The 18,533-nt window shown below is 44.5% G+C and overlaps 1 protein-coding gene across 5 annotated transcripts in view; it reads right to left on the bottom strand.

Moving 5' to 3' along the window:
• Window positions 1–18,533, bottom strand: part of syne2b (spectrin repeat containing, nuclear envelope 2b) — a 115,962-nt gene that overhangs the window by 46,711 nt on the left and 50,718 nt on the right. For 2 of the 5 annotated variants that reach the window (XM_084380669.1, XM_084380672.1), the window contains exons 60-78: window positions 16,339–18,406; window positions 15,644–15,978; window positions 15,413–15,557; window positions 15,072–15,272; window positions 14,663–14,922; window positions 14,064–14,223; window positions 10,820–10,975; window positions 10,537–10,677; window positions 10,174–10,350; window positions 9,905–10,042; window positions 9,612–9,797; window positions 9,374–9,487; window positions 9,044–9,196; window positions 8,823–8,939; window positions 8,542–8,679; window positions 6,748–6,882; window positions 6,096–6,173; window positions 4,605–4,703; window positions 404–577 (exon numbers count right to left, since the gene is read on the bottom strand). In XM_084380669.1, the coding sequence (XP_084236795.1) occupies window positions 404–577; window positions 4,605–4,703; window positions 6,096–6,173; window positions 6,748–6,882; window positions 8,542–8,679; window positions 8,823–8,939; window positions 9,044–9,196; window positions 9,374–9,487; window positions 9,612–9,797; window positions 9,905–10,042; window positions 10,174–10,350; window positions 10,537–10,677; window positions 10,820–10,975; window positions 14,064–14,223; window positions 14,663–14,922; window positions 15,072–15,272; window positions 15,413–15,557; window positions 15,644–15,978; window positions 16,339–18,406 (4,975 nt within the window). The remainder of the gene's footprint in view (window positions 1–403; window positions 578–4,604; window positions 4,704–6,095; window positions 6,174–6,747; window positions 6,883–8,541; window positions 8,680–8,822; window positions 8,940–9,043; window positions 9,197–9,373; window positions 9,488–9,611; window positions 9,798–9,904; window positions 10,043–10,173; window positions 10,351–10,536; window positions 10,678–10,819; window positions 10,976–14,063; window positions 14,224–14,662; window positions 14,923–15,071; window positions 15,273–15,412; window positions 15,558–15,643; window positions 15,979–16,338; window positions 18,407–18,533) is intronic. The other 3 variants (XM_084380670.1, XM_084380671.1, XM_084380673.1) reach the window with 3 other exon arrangements.

Below are 18,533 nucleotides of genomic sequence, written 5' to 3'. Positions count from 1 at the left end.
CTACCTGAGTGACATCAGATAGATTTTAATCTTACGTCTTGAGAGCTCTTGACACGTAACATCATCAACATCTTCAAGGTCTTTATGACTGAAACTTTTTTAATAAATCTATCTATGCTCTTCACTGGAGGGTCTAGGATAATGTAGGTACGCGACTCAACAATATATGTAATATATAAAGTTGTCATCACTTTAAAGACATTTTGATGCAGAAATGTTACATATTATATCTTTAACTGGAACAAAAGAAGTCATTTAAATGCCGTTTAAACGCGAGCTAAATGCGACCTAGATATCTGAAGACATTCACTCTTTGACCTCATCTGGCCTGGTTTTAACTCACTGTAGATATGAGCCGAAGATCCCGGGGGCGTGACCTCGTCCCCTGGTGGGCGGAGCTTACCTGGCAGGTGAGCAGCTGCTGCTCCATGCTGTTCTGCATGGTCTCTGAACCGGCAGCTACCAGGCTCCTCTGGGCCTTCTGCAGCCACAGCTCCAGCTGGCCGACTCTCTCCAGGCACACATGGAGGACACCTTCACTGGGGCGAGACCCAGCTGAGCGAGGCTCCTCCGGGGCCTGGGACACAAACACAACACACCCGGCTGAACCTCTGTGCTCCAGGGTCACAGATGCAGAGGACAGAGGGAGGGAGGAGGGAGCTGAACTGTCACTGTAGCTGTAACTCTACCTGAACCGGTTGTAGCGCTAATATTTAAACAGATTTGCCTCTCACACCTCCACTCTCTTTCCCTGCCTGGTTATCTCCCTCGCTCTTTGACTCTCTGCTCTTTTCTTTCCCTCTCTGCTCCACCCACCTGTGGCAGAAAACCACTTCCTGGAGCGGTGGCAGGGCTCCAGTGACAGCGACTCTTTATCACAGGAAGAGCGCGAGAGAGAGTGACAGAGAGAAAGAGAAGAAAGAAAAGAGGCCTCAGGCTGCAGGGGTGGAGCTGACAGAGGACCGGCCGAGCTGAGTGAGCAGTAAACACACAACAACGCTGATCGTTTGTTCGACCACAACCTCTTCTTTTACTTCTCTTCTTTCCCTTTGGAGACTCAATTATGAGCATTTTGCAAGTTCAAACTCACAATGCATCAAATGACTGAGCAGCCAGCAACCTACCGAGGACTTGGTGCAGCTTTAACAGGAGGGGAACACCAAGAGTCAACTAAACCTGCTCTGAATGTGCACATTAATCACTCGACTCGACCATTCCTAAGACTTTGATGTCACTTTAAGCCAATGTGAATATAAAGAGCCCTCTGTGTGTTCAGAGAAAGTATTTCTGCAAATAGTTTTGAGACAACCTTTATGAGGAAGTTTATTTTTAGTCACTTGTACTGTTCAGCTGCTTTAATTGCTCCTTCAAATGAATAACTTGTGCCTGTGAAACATTAAGTCATGCTCAGAGAATAATCCGGCCGCTCCCATCTTTGTTAAGTAGGGCAGCAAAACATCGATACAGAGAGCACAACGTGTTGTTAAACAGTCAGGACTTGGAGTTTATGCATTCATCTGTCGAAGTTAGATATATTAACTGCACAATTTTGTTATTCAAGCACACAAATGATTCATTTAAGAGTATAAATGACTAAATTTAGGCAACTGAATGAATAGAAATTAGATTTCAGGTTTAAAAATCTGCAAGTTTGTGAAAAACATTAAAAATGTGCTCCTCCTGACGCTTGCTGGGCTCTGAATGAATATAAATTCACAAATATAAATGCAAAATGTGCATAAAATTAATTTAAGGTGCATTAGTAAGAATTAGCCATCTGTCAAATTAATACTTCAGACAAATAGGAATAGGGCATACCACCAGAGAACCGCTAACTGCTGCCAACTAAAGTGGCTAGTTAGCTCAGTTAGCTGTGCAGCTAGCGGTCATATTGGCTGACTCTGGGAGTCTTGGTGCTGCTGAACCCCAAGTTGTGTCAATTCAGTCCATCAGTGAGTTATTTATATGCAACCAGACCCCAACTCTGCATCCACCCCTGCACAGTTAGAGAGTTAGGAGGAGGACGGTGCTTCTGTTTGTGTTTCATGCTGGAACCAGTTGTTTTTTGGCTTTTTTTCTGCTGATGTTGCAGTATGGTTAAGAGGCTGCATATGTGGCTGTGGTTGCTGCTGTTTTCTAGAGCACTTCTATATTTTACCAGAACTTCTCCAGATGTTGGCAGAACTTGGTTTTGAGACGTCTCCGCTGACTTGACCGCTGTCCATCTCACCGTTTTCTGATCTTACGGCTATAAAGTCCTAAGATTGTCCTTTTTAAGTGATTGCGTGTCTCTTGTGTATCTGTGTGTGAGCTCCTGACACAGAGAAAGAGAGACGGAGGAGTGGATCACTGATGTGGGTTTATTCGTATTTGTGCTCTTGTTTGGATATGTATGACAGAATGGAAAGAAACAAGTGGAACAAGGTACAAGTACAGCACATGCCATGTAATTTAAGACATCTCAGTACCACTGCTTACAGGTGAAAACCTTAAACCTCCAAATATGGCAGCTTCTTGGGTGTTTTTACTGTTTTTAAATTGAGATTGATGAGTTGCTGAAATTAAAAATGAGCCTTAAAAAATCTTTTTGGACTTTTTGAGTACAATCCTTAATCCTAAATTTGGAGTTATGTGGTTTTCACCTGCCAACAGTAGCGTGTTAATCAGTAATCATGTCAAACCAGTGCATTTTCATGGCCAACAGTCATTGTAGAAAAGGGAAAAGGTAATCTTTCTCCATACTCTCTCCTGCTGCCAGGCAGTGACTGAGCAATTAATTAAAGTACTTAATTACTCAGTTAATCAATCAACTCTGTACAAAACCAATCAATTATCATGTTCAACTTGTGGAAATACAAATAGCAGATGCGTATAAGCAAGCAAACAAGAGTTTATTTCAAAAGATCTGCATTTGCTGGCAAATGAGCTCAGCTAATAAATGAAAGGCAGACAATCATGAACTATTTTAAACCACCAGTCCCTATATGATACATTATAAAACATCATTCACAAAATATGTCTATTAGTACACTTTGTTTCTGCTTTTTTTTTTATAAAAACATATTAACCATCACAATTAAGGTCCATGCAGAAGCTTATTACAGACTGTTAAAAAAACGTCCACCCCACATGCTGAATACTATCAGTCTGCTTTCAGTTTTTGGTAAAATATTAACCATCACCCTGACAACCACTTCTCACATAGTTGCAAATAATGTGCTGCGTCGTCTTTAACCACATCTCAGTGGTGACCACTTGTGTCAATGACTCGGCAGAATTACTCTGAGGATGGGCGAGCTCAGTAGTCCTTCATGTAAACACACAAATATACTTGGAAAAACTACATCTTTGGCACACATCACTCAGTCTTATCCTCTATTTTGTTTCGTCATAATACAGAAAAAACACTGATAAAGGATTCAAATATCTAATGTAAACAAAATATACTGTTGGAAGCCAATATCTGGAATTCTCTGCCATGTAAATGCACTGAAGGTTGAGACATTTCTAGAAGAACCTTAAGGTCTAGGCTTGGTGCAAGATTATTTTAGATGATCTAGACTCGGTTCTAGGAAAATTAGTGTCTTAGGTTTTGGTTCTACAAGGAGGTAAGAGTTTGGTTCGAGACAAAATGGGTTTAGGGAAAGTGTGAAGCAAGTTTCAGGTCTTGTTCTACAAGATTCTACAAGGAACTTGAAATTAAGTCCAGATTCTAGAGAGGATCTACAAGAAGGTTGGAGATCTAAAGCAGGGAGGCGTGACGAGTTCTGAGGTTTGGCATAGGGAGCTCTAGAATGGTCCAAGGTTGAATCAAGAAAAAAAGCTCTAGAGGAAGCCTTGTTTCTAGAAGACATGCCGTTCTATGGTTAGAACTAGAACCTAGATTCTAGATCTAGAATTGGGAGTAGAAGAAATTGGTGTTGTGGGTTTTGCTTCAGCAGAACTGTATGAGTTCTGAGGTTCTGGTTAGTAAATAAAGGCTTGAGAAAACTTGGAAGTTTTACATTTGAATCTACAAAAATTTGGTGTTCTAGATTGAGTTCAAGAAGATATCTTCTGAGGTTTGATTGTAGCGAGGCTCTACAGTTGGCTCTACAAGACATGGGGAGCTCTAGCTCTGTAGATCTAGAAGATGAAGCTATAGACTTTGATCTACAAGAACTTGGGAGATCTAGAAGATTTTAGATAGACAGACAGTCTTGACATCTAGGCTTGAGTCTAGAAGACAGGGAGTTCTTGGTTGAGTCAAGAAAAAATGGCCACAACCCTTGTTTCTAGGTGACATTTGTGTTCTATGGTTGGATCTAGAAGAAGTTTGTAGAAATTGGCGTTCTAGATTTGTTTCTGGAGCTCTAAGGCTATGTGGTTAAAACATTCACCTTCAAGACAAAAATCAAGGGTTTTGGTTTTCTAGAAGAAGTTGGGACTTTGAAGGTTTGGTAGGAGAAACAAGCATGCTTCCTTCAGAACATGGCTCTAGACAAAGCTGGAAATGCAATGCTTGGATCAAGAAGAAGTGAGAAGTTCTAGATCTAGGAGACTACACATTTCTGCTGGGCTCCAGGGTCGGATTTGGAGACTTTTACGGTGGAGGCTGTGTTTACCATGCTGTGAGGCAGGGACTGAGTTCTGACAGTGCCCAGCGGTTTTGATAAAGCTTCAGATGAACTTGCTTCTGTGGTGTCAGTGGGGCCCTCAACATCCTGAAGAAACATGAGCAGGGTTAGAAGATCAGTCAGGTCAGTCCGTTAAATACACTGATCATTTAGTGTACGGGGTTACCAGGACAGATAAGCAATCACACAGTTAACTGATACACTCTGTTATGGAATTATACATAATACTGTTATTCACATGTTTGTGTTATCTGCTGTATCGTAAAACAATTTCAATGGCTCTCCCTGACAGTTTTCAAGTCTTATTAAAGGATTTTCCATGAATATGAAAGCTGGCACCAACAACATAAGAAATAAACAAATGTCTATAATAGAGATTAATTAAAAGTTAAGGCTTGTCATGTTAAGAATAAAACCAACAATGTGTATTTTCTGATTTCCATCCCTGCCTGTGGACCCAAGCCCATTCCTGTTCCTACTGAAGACGTAAATCTTAAAACCTGGTCAAAGATATCAGATACACAGCTGCAACATTAAAAGAAACCAACAGGTTAAATGAATAACATTGAGCATCTCAGTACAACGTGTACTTGACACGCACCACCCAGCCAAACAATGTTGCAGACCAAGTACACACCCGAATGCCGCAGCACTCCCCAATGGCCTCAGAATTCCAAAGAACTCAAACCCGATCAAGCACCTGTGGTACCTGCCATCAGAAGTCCAATCCATGGTGGCCCACCACGCAACACACTCAAAGGACTCAAAGGATCTGCCGCCAGTGCCCTGTTGCAAGACACCACAGGAGGTCCTGTGTCCATGCCTCAACAGCAGGTCAGAGCCGAACCCAATCCACAGTCTGGCCTCCATGGATCAGACTTGGTCCGGCATGTCCCATGGATGCTTGAGCAATTGGGATTAAGGGGATTTCTCACGTTCTTCAAGCTCAGAACCTGAGCAGTTCTTGTAGTGCGTTAGGATGCACTGTCCTGCAGGGAGGGCCTCAACCGTCAGGCCACGAGGGCCCATACTTGATCTCCAACAGTGTTTGGATGGGTGGTGCATGTCAAGTGGCATCCAGTAAATGCCAGGCCCCAACGTTTCCCAGCAGAACATTGCATTGTAACGAAATGATCAACGTTATTCATTTAACCTATTTGTCTTTTCAACGTTGTGGCTGATCTGTGTATATCTTGCGTTTTTCAAAAAGTCTAAATAGTTTCCCCAACAGCTAAACACTAGTTTAAGTATTTACTCCAATAGAACAACATTTCTGTGTGTATAAATAAACTATAATATGTGTTTGTTCATGGTGACGAGTGCAAAGTTGTGTTGTGGATGTTTTTAAATGCCGCTGCATAGAATAATATATATCAGGCTTTGAATACTTGTTAGTAGGATCGATTCATTGTTGGTTTTAGTCTTTTTGATTCGACTGGAGCCAGTAATGATGTCTGACAGTGCTGAGAGTTGACTTACCAGTTTATCTTCTCCAGTCTGTTCAGTGCGTTGTCCAGTGGCAGCCTCGGTCTCTAATGGGACAGCCACCATGGGTTCCTAACACCAACAATGCCAAATATTAAAACAGTCTATATACACACAACCAAAGCAAAATGTTAAATGGTTTTAAGAGAGAACACTGTTGTTAACCTTTCATGACTTAACAGAATTGAGTCGTCTATGGTTGCTGTCAAACACACGTTACAAACACTGTTCAACACTGCCCTCTAGAGGAATAACACAATCCAGAAACAGATGTGCAAGGAGGTTGAAGTGGAACACATGGATATTGACTGAAGAGATGTATTAAGGATCGGGGAATGGTTGGAAGCAACAAGCAGCTGATATCCTGAGTAGGGAGACGTTAAGTAGAGGTGAGGAATTCATTGCCAGCAGGGATGTAGAGAGCAGAGTGACCCAAGTCAGAAAGGTCCAATTAAAGACATATACAGACGTTTTAGGTGTATTTTAATCTAAAAGAATATTTTGCTACCAGGCGGTGTGGTGAATACCTCCCACTACATTGTGAGTAGCTGAACTTGGGTCACAAGGATCTCTAAGGGGAAGAAGAGGGGAAAGAGAAAGAAAATGGATGAAAGATTCTTCCACAGCAGCTCTCGATCATTGTTACCTCTGGAGAAGAGCCCAGGAAAGCATCCCAGAGCCACCAAAAAACACCTCCTCCACCTTCTTCCATTCTGTGCTCCTCATTCCCTTTTTTCTCTCCGGCTTCTTCAGCCTGGAGCACGCCTTGATGCTCCCGCTGCTGACACGGAAACACGCTCATGTGCAGAGTCACACGGGGGGGGAGGGGGTTGATCAAAAGTGCATCTGGGACACTGAGCTGTAAGCCGTTTCTGCTGATGACTGCTGGTCTTTACTTTTCGAGTACAGCTTATTGCTAAAAGGTAAATATGATCCAGCAGATAGCCATGAAATCTCCACAGACAAACATTTAGGATTCAGAATGTGTCTTTAAGGGTTTAGTAACTTCAAATGTGGCACTGTCAGAGGATGTCACCTTTGCCAAAAGTCATTTTTGTTAAATTTCTGCTCAATTAGATGCCCGAGCCGACTGTAAGTGATATTGTGAAGTTGAAGTGCCCGGGAGCAACAACAACTCAACCATGAAGTGGCCGACCGTGCAAACTCACAGAGCGGGGCCAATAACAACCTATCATCTCACTATCACTCTCTGCAGACTTCTAAACTGTCTCTGGAAGCAACATCAGCACATGAACTATGCCTCGGGAGCTGCATGAAATGGGTTTTTCATGGCTGAGCAGCATCAGCTGGAAGCACGCCACAACTGGACTCTAGAGATGTTGAAGCGTGATGAATAACGCCTCGCTATCTGGCAGTCTGATGGACGGTTTTGAGCTTGCTTCCTTTACTTTAAAGTCTGGTTGGATAATGGTATGGGGCTGTTTGTCAGGGTTTGGACCGTGCACCAAGCTCTAGACGGAAGCCGCGACAATGCATAGAGCATCTGGTTGATTTTCAAAATAAAACACCCTGTGCAGACTCAGGATCTACAGCACAACACAGTCAGAATTAACCATCAATAAACTCTTTTAAAACATACGAAAAAAGAAAACATTTAACTACGTAGCCCACTCACTCGTCGTAGACGCACAAATTTCAAGGAAAAAAGACAAAATAAACTAAATCTGAGCACGTCAACAATATCGGGCAGGCATAACCCTCTACTTCTGATCCCCAGTGGGAAATGAAGCCGGGTGGAGGACAGAACAAAACTGCATCACACATGCCAGGTAACAGAGACGTGCCCAGTGAAATCAAGTCTTCTTGAGGATATGAAGTCGATTCTTCATTGAAAAAACATGTGTATCACATGCATGAGAGTTTTACAGTTTGTTTCGGGACACTATTGCATGTTGCATATAGTTCTCTAAGAATTTACCTCTGAACATTTCTGGTACTTTCAGACATTGGAGAATGAAAGCACCACGATGACTTCACAGCAAACCACAAACTTCAGCTTGATGTCCCACTGCACTTTTAACAGTATGAAATGAATTCATAACAACTTCCAATAGAAACATGTAGGAGTTTAAAGCATGCAGGGAAACACACAACATTTGGAATATGTTAAATCACTTTGTTAAAAACACATAACACAGAACGGGAAAAGCAGGAATGTTAGTACCGTCCTCTCCACTTCCTCTTCTCACACCCCAAGAGTCACATTTCAAGGCTACAGGTGGTAAATATCTGATATTCAAAACACAAAGTTTTATCATCCAGTGCTGTTAATGTCATGTAGTTTATAATAACAGTGAGAACAAACGCGCTGTGGTGGCACATCACTGAGGACTGTGCACATGTAAAGATACAGTGTTCATTAGTGTGGGTGCTTCTTTTAGTGTTCAGAACCAGCGTGACGGCTCTCCGGCCTCCTTACCTCAGCGCTGTCAGGTGTCCAGGACTTCCTCTGCTCAGGTGTGGACTGCTCCACAGTCAGCAGCTTGGCTCCGGATCTCCTCAGTACGTCCGCTTCAACACGGGCGATTCTGATCTGGCCCTGCTCCGCGTCGGCCTTCTGAGACGCAGCACAAAGTACCATTTTTTTATCAAATACATTATTTTTGATAACCTTGGGACTGCAGATAATAAGACTAACAACTCTTAACTCTTTGTAATAAAGTTAAATTAATTTGAAGGCAAAGCTTGGACCTAACTCACCTCAGCCTCCACTGAAGTGGATTTCAGGAGCTGAGGCTGAGAGGTCGTCTGGTGGGCTGTTGGAGCTTTGGCTTGGACCGGAGTCGGAGGCTGCTGGATGAACAGAGCAGGGACCTTCTACAAGAGGAGTAAAATAAAAGGTTCGGTAAAGTTTAGAGGTTCAGTGAACTTCTAGTAGATATATCTGACTGACTGACTGATTGACTGATGCTTTGACTGACCTTCTCCAGTTCCAGCAGCAGAGTCTGGAGCTGGTCCACGACAGTAAAGACAGTCAGAGTCTCTTCAGCTTTGTCTGGGAGACAAAGGCCTGGTTTACACTTCTGGATCTCCGCTACAGTTCTCCTCATGGACTGGATCTTCTGCTCAACAGCCTGCAGACATAAGAAGGACATTCAGAAAAACAGATTGATAATATTTTTGGCCGATGAAGTGAAACAGTTCAGAAACACATTTCTTTTTGTCTTAAAACAAACGTCCACCATTTAGCATTTGAAGTTTTTAGTCTTTTCTTATCCTGAACATCACCACTTCCTTCGCCCATGTCTTACCTTGAGGCTTTCTTCTCTGGGGCTGGGGAAAGTCTCTGGAGACGATAAAAAGGTCTTGATCTCAGCCACGTCATTCTCCATCTGCCTGACTTCGGTCTCGATGGCTTCCACCTCCTAGACAGCAAAAGATCCATCAATACTCACAAAACACAAGTAGATAGCAGCAACAGATTTCTCGGTAAAGAGAGATAAGTTAACAGAAAGACAACAAAATCTGTGGAGGAGTTTGACGACTCACAGCAGCAGCGTGCTCCAGCTGAGACAGAGGAGCAGTGAAGTTGTCTTGAACGTCGGCCACTTGGCGATCGGCTTCGATCAGCTGTTCCTGGAGAGCTGTGATGTCACAAACCTGCGACATTTCCTTCAGGACTGAGCTGAAGCCCTGCAGGGTGGATCGGATCTGTGCCGAGTCGTCCAGCACCGTCTGCAACACAAGACAGACGACAATCTTTGTCAGTGAAGATCCATCAAGAAGAGTATTAAAGTAAGTGCGGCATTAAGAGAAGGACAGAGCACAGGTCAGTGTCCGACCTGCAGAGCCTGAACGTGACTGCTCAGACATTTGGCTGTGGTGTAGGTACAGGGGGCAGCGAGCCACGACTCAGCCTCGTTCCTCCAGCTTTTAGCGCTTTTGATCATCTCCTGATGCTCCTGAAGCCACGTATGAATCTGAGCAGACACACAAACAAGATTTAGTTTAAAATCAGTAATCTCAGAAATCATACACAGCGATTCAGACAGGTGACATTAAACAGCTTCAGATCTGAAAGGAGGACTGAGGGACCTGAAGTCCTTCTCACCTTGCTGATGAGGGTGGTCCTCTGCTCCGCCTGTTTGGCCAGCTGTGAGTGGAGCTGCTGCACCTCCACCAGTCTCTCGGTGAGGCTCAGCGCCTCCTCCGGCTTCTCCAAGTCCTGCATGGCCACCTCCAGCGCCGCCAGACACGAGTGCCACACGTCCAGCTCGTCCCACACACGCTGAGCACACACACACACAATAATATGTGATTATTATATTACTGATTGATTCGGTCATGACATTGTACTGCAGGTGGACATCATAACAGAAACACATGAAATATAACTTTAAAAAACAAAAAATCAGAAGAAGAAGAAGGTAATAAGGTCATAATCCAGCCTGGTCACCTCCACGTCACTACTCACCTTCTGAGTGATCTTTGCGTGAGCCACACCGGGGCTTCTCTGTTCAAGTCTTTTCTGAACTGACCTCAGGCCAGCCTGGATCTCAGACAGCTTTGCCCCGAGCCTGTGGACCGGACCGCTCCTCTCCACCACCTTTCCAACCTGATGGATGAATCAAGTACAAACATTTGAATGTGGCCAGTAGGAAACAAGTCAGTCTTTGATTTGTTATCGTCCCAGACTGCAGACATTTCTATGTAATACAGATTTTTTTTATATTTCTTATGATCAAAGTCTTGTGTACCTTCACTTCTACTTGTTGCATTGACTCTTTGACCTCCTTCAGCTGCCCTTCGATCTCGACCGGGACCAGAGAGTACATGTCTGAGTACTTCATCTTCAGGCTCTCCATGATGCGCTGGACCAAAGCCTTCTGGGTACACAGCTGGCTGTGAAGCTCCTGAAACCAGAGAGAGGAAATGTGAAAATGACAAAAAAGACAACAACAAAAAAGAGAGCAATAATGCAGCAATAATAATCTTTTTGACATTTCATTGTAAAGTGCCACAAACTTCAGCAGTCAGAGTATAATGCTTATGAAACTGTGTATTTTTTGAGTCAAATAGTAGAATTCTTGCAGCGTTTCGTAACAAAAAGACACGACAGAGACATCTCATCCACATCGCTCCCTGAACAAACTGCTTCTAAGCTCTCAGTGCTTTGTTCAGCAGCTAGCTCTCGTCTCCTGCGCTGCTTTCATTAAACAGAGTCTCCCTCTTCAAAGTCCTTCAATTTCCACAATAACAAAACAAACTCTCTGCACCTCAACAAGACTCTGCTCTGCAATCACAACCTACATTAAATAAGAACGAGTCAAAATGTGACAGATAATGCAGAGGAGACTACCTGGTCTGAATACGTCCGATGCTCTGCTGAAGAGGGAGGTGAACCTTGTTATCACTACGGGAAACTGAGCATGTTTGTGTGTGTGTGTGTGTGTGTGTGTGTGTGTGTGTGTGTGTGCGCGCATGCGTGTGTGTGTGTGTGTGTGTGTGTGATACAATGAAAGAGAGAGGAGACGGGACAGGAGACGGTTTCTTTGCAGCGGGACATGGTGAGTGTGTGTGTGTGTGTGTGTGTGTGTCTATCTTTATGAGGACCAATTTTCATTTGAAGTTTTTGAAAAATGATGACGGATTTTAAGAAAAATAAGCAATTTCAAGCAAGTCTATAAATATTTGGAAAGTGAGGACAATTAAGAACATTTTCACAATTGCATGGAGAGAGGACATATTTGGAAATTTTTAAGAAGTGGGGACGTTTACGTCTTAAGGAAGGTGAGGACATTTTGTAAACTGAGCACATTTTCTCTTGTCCTTCCTTCTTAAAAAGCCTATTTGAGGGTTGAGGTTGAGGTTACAGACTGAAGTGAGGGCGCTGGGAATCTATCATGTCAATGAGTGTCCTCATAAATACAGAAGAAGAAATGTGTGTGTGTTTGTGCGTGTGTGTGTGTCTGTGGAATGACTCGGCGACAAAGGCCACCTGGAAGATCCACTTACAGCGCAGAACAAAAGGTGTCTGGTACAAGAGGAGGGTGAGGGTAGTGGGAGTGATGGGGAGGGCGATGTGGAGTGATCTGGGGGGGGTGTTCAGGTCTTTCATCAACTCAGACCCTCTGCAAGGGGAAGGGAAATGTGTGTGTGTGTGTGTGTGTGTGTGTGTGTGTGGAGTGGATGAGGAGATGCTGGCCTCTGCTCAGGTTTCGGGACAAAGGGCAGAGTGATTCTGCCGGTTGGTGGGTTCACACAGTGAACACTAAACAGACTTCGGGCCCGAGGCCAAACCAACGGTTAAATTCAGATGCTTCATATTTACTGGACACTTGCACCACACAGGCAACAGCCTCCGTCGCTCGGCATTTAGTTTGGATATCATCACAACAATCTCTTTGTGTGAATATTTCATTTATCTATGAATAAGTAACAACAGTCATCCAAACAGTATTGTCTCAATATCGAGGTACTTGGTCATTTGTACTTTTTGCAATAAAGCCTCAAAATATAGCAATACTATTTAAAGGCCATACTGCCCAGCCCTAATGTAGCTGAGCATTAAACAAGTGTGTTTCATGTGCTGTTAAAAACAATAGCAGTGACCTGTAATGTTGGGCACAGTGAGCACAATTGCATCATTGTGTTTTCAGTTCAGACGATGAATCTGTCCCATCTCATTAGAGACTGATTATTTACACTCCACTGGCTGCAGGGACAGACACACTCCAGCTCTGCGCCCACTGTCATGGTTCTGAAAGTGAATTTGGAGACACCCAGAGGTCCTACAGATGGTCCCGGGGGGTCAAGTCCAACTGAAACTATTTGTTTTTCTGCTCTGTAAATCACATTTACAGAAAATGAATGGCTTCATGATAGCGCCTCTTTGCATGAATCCATCAAAATCCTGTAAAGTGTCTGTACGTAGAAGGAGAACTTGTTTCCACACAGCCAGTTAACACTACAAGTGCAGAGAGACTCTATAATCTCTCATGATAAATGCCCAGTATACAGAGTAATGCATTTATTGTGATGGGATATCTTTAAAGAAGTCACTACAGGTGTATAAACTGATATCCCCCTCACAAACACTCAGGTACTCGCCGGTCTATATGTTCCTCAAAGATGCAACAGAGTGGAGCTGACCTGCATCAGCCATGACATCTGGCTGATCCTTCTCTGATGAAAGTGGTTGTTTTCTGATGATAGACAATGAGTGTTGCCAGGCAACCGAGATGCATCTCCAACCACGCAAAAAGGTATCAATTTAACCACGGCAAAATCTGTGCAGCCAATATGAACGTCTGTGGCCGAAGTGATCACATTTTCTTTGCCTTTTGTGTGATTTATGTAAAAAACTTTTTAATGAGTTACAGCACATATAAGTATAAAAAGTCAAAATGACCAACATGGCCATTCTAGTGTTAAATTAATTTTAAACAGTATTTGAACAAATAAGTAAGGTCACTGTTTTTATCATATGCAGAAGGTCACACTGACTTAAAGACGGGCAACAGTCTGCTACATGAAAGGACACCGCAGACTCTGAACACGTAGAGCAGACAGGTCACTTTAGTTACAAGGACTGGAATCACAAAAACAAAGAAGTGCCCAATTAAATCTGAAAAACTGTGCAAAAAAACTACCAACAATACAATGTGACAATTGTTTTTCATGTCATGGGTCACATAAAGTCGCCCAAATGAAGTAAAATGTTTATTTTACATAGAAAAGATGACAGATTGAACTTTCTCTTGTATTTTCCTGAAGCATAAAATACAGAAAGTTCTGTCGGTACATGAAGTGAAGTGTGTAGACACTAATCAATGTATGAACATAAGAAAACTCCCACCAACGTGGAAGCAAAAGCATCTGAAAGGATACTTTCTACTCAACCAGAAACACTCTGCTGTAAAGTTACGATGAAACTTTTTCTCTAGGATTCAGACGATGAAAACAGTCACTGATGAACACCGGTTTAGACGAGCATCCTACCTGAAGCTCCTTCGTGCTGCCGCTCTGCTCCATCTCCGACAGAAGACCGTCTGCAGCCTCCAACCAGACCCGGGTGCCCTGCAGCTCCTCCCGGACCTTTTCTCTCTCCTCCAGCTCCATCCTGGTCGCCTCCAAACCCTCCCCACTCTTCTGCTTCACACTGTGAAAACACACACACATACAGGGATTTACCTTCAGTCTATGAAAGTGACAGTTTGCACTGAGAGCTACATCCACCATTAAAGTCAAAGCACAGGGCTGCATGGTAGTTAAAGTACTGTCACTGTAAATGTATTTAAATACTGTATAACCTCGGAGGCACTGCAGTCTACGTCCGACCCACTTTACCCTGATTGTTTATCGAGGCGTAGCAGGGCTTGTGGGTAGTTGAGTTTTTTGTGTCAACAGCCTAATGCTGCATTTACACGGACTCAGATGGTAGACAGCAAACCAAATAATGTTTTAGTGGACGAGGGCAGGACGATAAAATTAGGTGAGGCCGGTGGGGAATACTTAAGGTAATGGTTGCCATCCAAAGTTTTAATATTTAACCTTCCTTCCTCCAAAATTTGCAACCAACACATTAAACTCCACCTTACCTGCCGTATCGAGCCTGCATCACCTGCAGCTTCTGACAGAGCGGAGTGGGAGGAGCCTGCTCCAGGTCGGCGGGGACACCCTGTAGCCTGGCGGTGCGCAGCTCCAGTGCGGACAGGGCTCGATGTTCACAGTCCAGTCTGTCCTGGTACTGTTCCCAGGACTGCAGCAGGTCGTGAAGCTCTTCAGTGGTGGCCTTTAACCCCGTGCTGTTAGGAAGCTCCGCCTCTACCTGCTCCAGGACAACAGCAGCCTTCTCCACCTGAGAGGAGGGACCACAAACAGTATGGTCTCAGTAATGCCTCACAGTGACAGTAATGTAAGCAAACAAACTAATATAATATAATACATAGTGGCATTTCTTTAAGTTCAGTTTAATTGGGGACTTGGGTGTATTGTAGTTTTACTCACACTGCTGGTGATTTCGCTCCATTCTGAGATCCTCTCTTTACTACGAGTCGTCAGCTCTTGTGTGCAGCGAAGTAATCTTGATATCCGTTTCGAGAGAGCAGTAACGGCGACCACCCTGCCTCCACAGCAGCTCTGCTCCGGGCACCACTCCTTCAGCTCCTCTAGACGCCCCTGCAGAGACTCCACCTCCTCAGACAGAGCCTGAACAAGAGACAGAGGCATGTCGAAAAGCATTAAAGCATTTTTTTATGCTTCAGTTTTCTTGAATACAAACAACAAAGTGGTGGAAAGTGCGTATCCCCGGAGCAGTGAACCTCCAAGAGGACAAGCCTCATACATACTCGGAGCTTGTCGTGCTGGTCGGTGCAGTCAGCGAGACAGGTGACCTTCTGACGGATGACCTGTAGGAGGCTGCTCGCTGCACTCTTCACGCTCAGGATGATTTCCTCCTGGCACTTGATGTATTTTCTGTGATTTTCTGCACACCTGAAACACAGAAACAACTTTGCTCCCTTGATGTTCTTCGACTTTGACGAGTTAAGAAATCAGACTTTCATCTGTGAGCCTATTACCTGCTGAGACACTCCAGTCGTATGTGGCCCTTTGCCTGGAGGGTGGACATCCTCACCAGGAGCTGGCTCAGAACATTCTCCTGGAGCTGCTCCACCTTCTGTGGGGACAGGTAAGGATGCAGGGCAGCCTGGCTCTGGAGCTGCTCCACATGGGCCTGGAACTGCTGCTGCAGCAAGGCCAAAGCCTGCTGGGTCTCCTCCAGCCTTTCAGAGCAGAGTCCAGCGGAGCCTTGCGGGGGCAGCAGAGCGATCTCGATGTCCCTCAGGTATTGTACCGCTTGTTTGACAGCAAATGTGTAGCTTCTAAAAGACTCGCTGGCCTGAGAGATGGTCTCCTAAAACAGAAAAAAGACCATTTCTTAACTACATACTCAAATCATATCAGGACTACAGCATCCCAGTCTTGGTTCTTAGTCCATTTTGTAGACGTTTTGACAATATTATCTAACTAATAACTAACTTCAACCAATCAGAATCACATTGGTCTGTGTTAAGATTTTATCGAGGATTGCCATAAATTGACCTTGGTGAATTTAAATTATTTGTAAAGTGGGATAAATGTAAATATGCTCACATTAGTGGCTTGAAACAAATGTCTAAATGTATTTTGGCCAGGATAATTATGAATCATGTAAAATTGTTAATGTATTAACACCTATAAAAACATATATATAACTAATAATGATGCTACTTGCCATTTTTGAGTCACATTCACGGATAGCTGCATTCTTCAGGTCCATCAGATTTTGGGATGCACTTCCTCGTCTGGTTCCCTTCTTTTGCTGCAGAACCTCCAGTTCTCTCATTTTCGACTCTACGCTCTTTCTCAAAGACATGATTCTCCTGAATTCGTTTTTAATTGCTCTTTCGTTTGGCTCGACCATGGGGACTTTCTTGAGCACCTCCTGGACCCTCCAAAGGAAAGCCTGAGTGGCTTCCTTCTCTGACTCAAAATCTCGATCCTTCAGCACGGTCCTCTCTATGATGCTGAGGTTGTTGTTGAGTGTCATCTCCAAGATCTCAAGGTTCTCCTCGTTTTGTTTCAGCCTCTGTTGCTCTGCCGACAGCTGTGAGGGGTAAAGGTCAGCAGAGATCATCTGGAGTTTGGAGTGAGCCTCCCCAGACAAATACTTTATCAGAGGAAACTGGATGAGGAGGTTCTGACAGAGTTTGTACTTCTCCTGCAGCTCCTTGCTGTCTTCTTTGGTCTCAGGGACTTGGTCCTGTATGTTCTCCCTGAGGTCCTCCACACACTGCCTCAAGTACAGGTACCTTTCGTGATCTCTGGATTTAATTTCCAGGGTGGCCATTTTGCTGTGAAGTTCAGAAATGACAGAGTACAGTTCCCTTGTCTTTTCCTGGGGAATCCATGGTTGCAGAAGGTCAACCTGGGACTTGTGCTCCAAAATCATGTGTCGGAAAGGCTCCAGAGCTTGCAGGGACTCTCTTGTGATGGGGTACCTGTGTCTACTCAGATCTATTAACGTCTGTGTGAGACTTTTTTCTATTGTAACCAGGTTTTTCTTGCTTGACTCTACAGTCTTTGTGAGTTCCTCCAGGTCATTTTTGTTTGCCTTCTCATAGCTGCTGATGGCTTGGATGTCTTCCTGAAGGTTGGTGAGCTTGTCAAAAAGCTGACAGTTCTCTGTGACACTGAGTTCAGGGGCAATGTCTTTACTCTTCATCAAAAGGGCCTCACAGACAGCAGTCTGCTTCTCTGCCTCAGCCAGGGTTTCTTGGATCTGACGAACTCTGCGCTCAAGTTCAGCAGCGCTCCTGAGCTCATAGTCTGGACACCTGGAGGCCTCTCTGTGCAGATGAGCCACAACCCAGGTGTCGAGGTCAGCTACCTGCTCTGACAGCTTTTCTCTGGTCTGCAGTCCTGACTCTGTCTCTCTCACAGCCTTTGCAAGCTTCTCAGTGGTCGAATGAGAGAGTTCTTCAAGGGACTCCAGAGAAGAGCGCACCATGGGCACCTCCTCTGTCTGGTCCAGCTGTGGAAGGAGCTCTGTCACCTCCTCCACCAGTGACTCCAGTTGGCCCTGCTTGGCCATGACCTCAGACTGCAACTTCCTCAGATCTCTGAGCTGCCGGTGCACCTCCTCAGGGAGGAGAGCCACCCTCTTCCTCCTGCCCTCAATGTCGCTCTCTGTCTGCTTTGCCCAGGCGAGGCCGTCCCTCATCACCACGATGATTTTCTCCATGATGGGGTTGCTGCTGCTCTGAGTGTGAGAGGACACTAGTTCCTCCGTGTGGCAAAGTTGGTCTTTGACCCTCAAAAGCTCCTGCTGTATCTCTTTTGTTTCCTTCTCCCACTGCGAGCTGGGGAGTTGCGCCTCTGCCAGGTGCTGCAAATGAAGGTGTTTTTGCTGGGCAGCTTTAACCTCAGCATTTGCCACCATCAGCTCCTGTGCCTTCTTGCAAGTCCATGGAGTAGCTGAAGGAGACTTGGCTTCAAGGTCTTTGCCAATTGTTTCCAAATGTTTCTGAAGACTTGATATCGCAGACAGAAGGCTGCTGGTCTCTTGAGAATGGGCATTTGTGTGATACAAGGTCCTCTCTACATCTCTTTCCAGGCCTCTCCACTTCCCTTGGAGGTTCTTCTGCTCAGTCTGTGCAGTTGCTCGCTCGGACCGGCTGAGGCGTGGGCATAACTTGGTATGACTCACGAGCATCTGCCCAAGAACGGTTCTGTTCTCCTCCATACTTCTCTGATGGGACGATAGTCGCTCTGCCGCCTTGGAGCTGCTCTCCTCTGGGGACCTGAAAGAAAAATGGTTTGAGTTTAGAAATCATGAACTTTACAATATTACAACTGTGAGTGTTGAGAGTTGAGATTTGAGATTTACAATACATTTAATGTTAATATAAAACCTTTAATGCAACCTTT

The sequence above is a fragment of the Pagrus pagrus genome, assembly GCF_965226575.1.
Source record: "Pagrus pagrus genome assembly, chromosome: 18".
Classification (NCBI taxonomy): domain Eukaryota; kingdom Metazoa; phylum Chordata; class Actinopteri; order Spariformes; family Sparidae; genus Pagrus; species Pagrus pagrus.
Note: the sequence above shows the minus strand (reverse complement) of the source record. Positions and strands in the feature narration are given on the sequence as shown.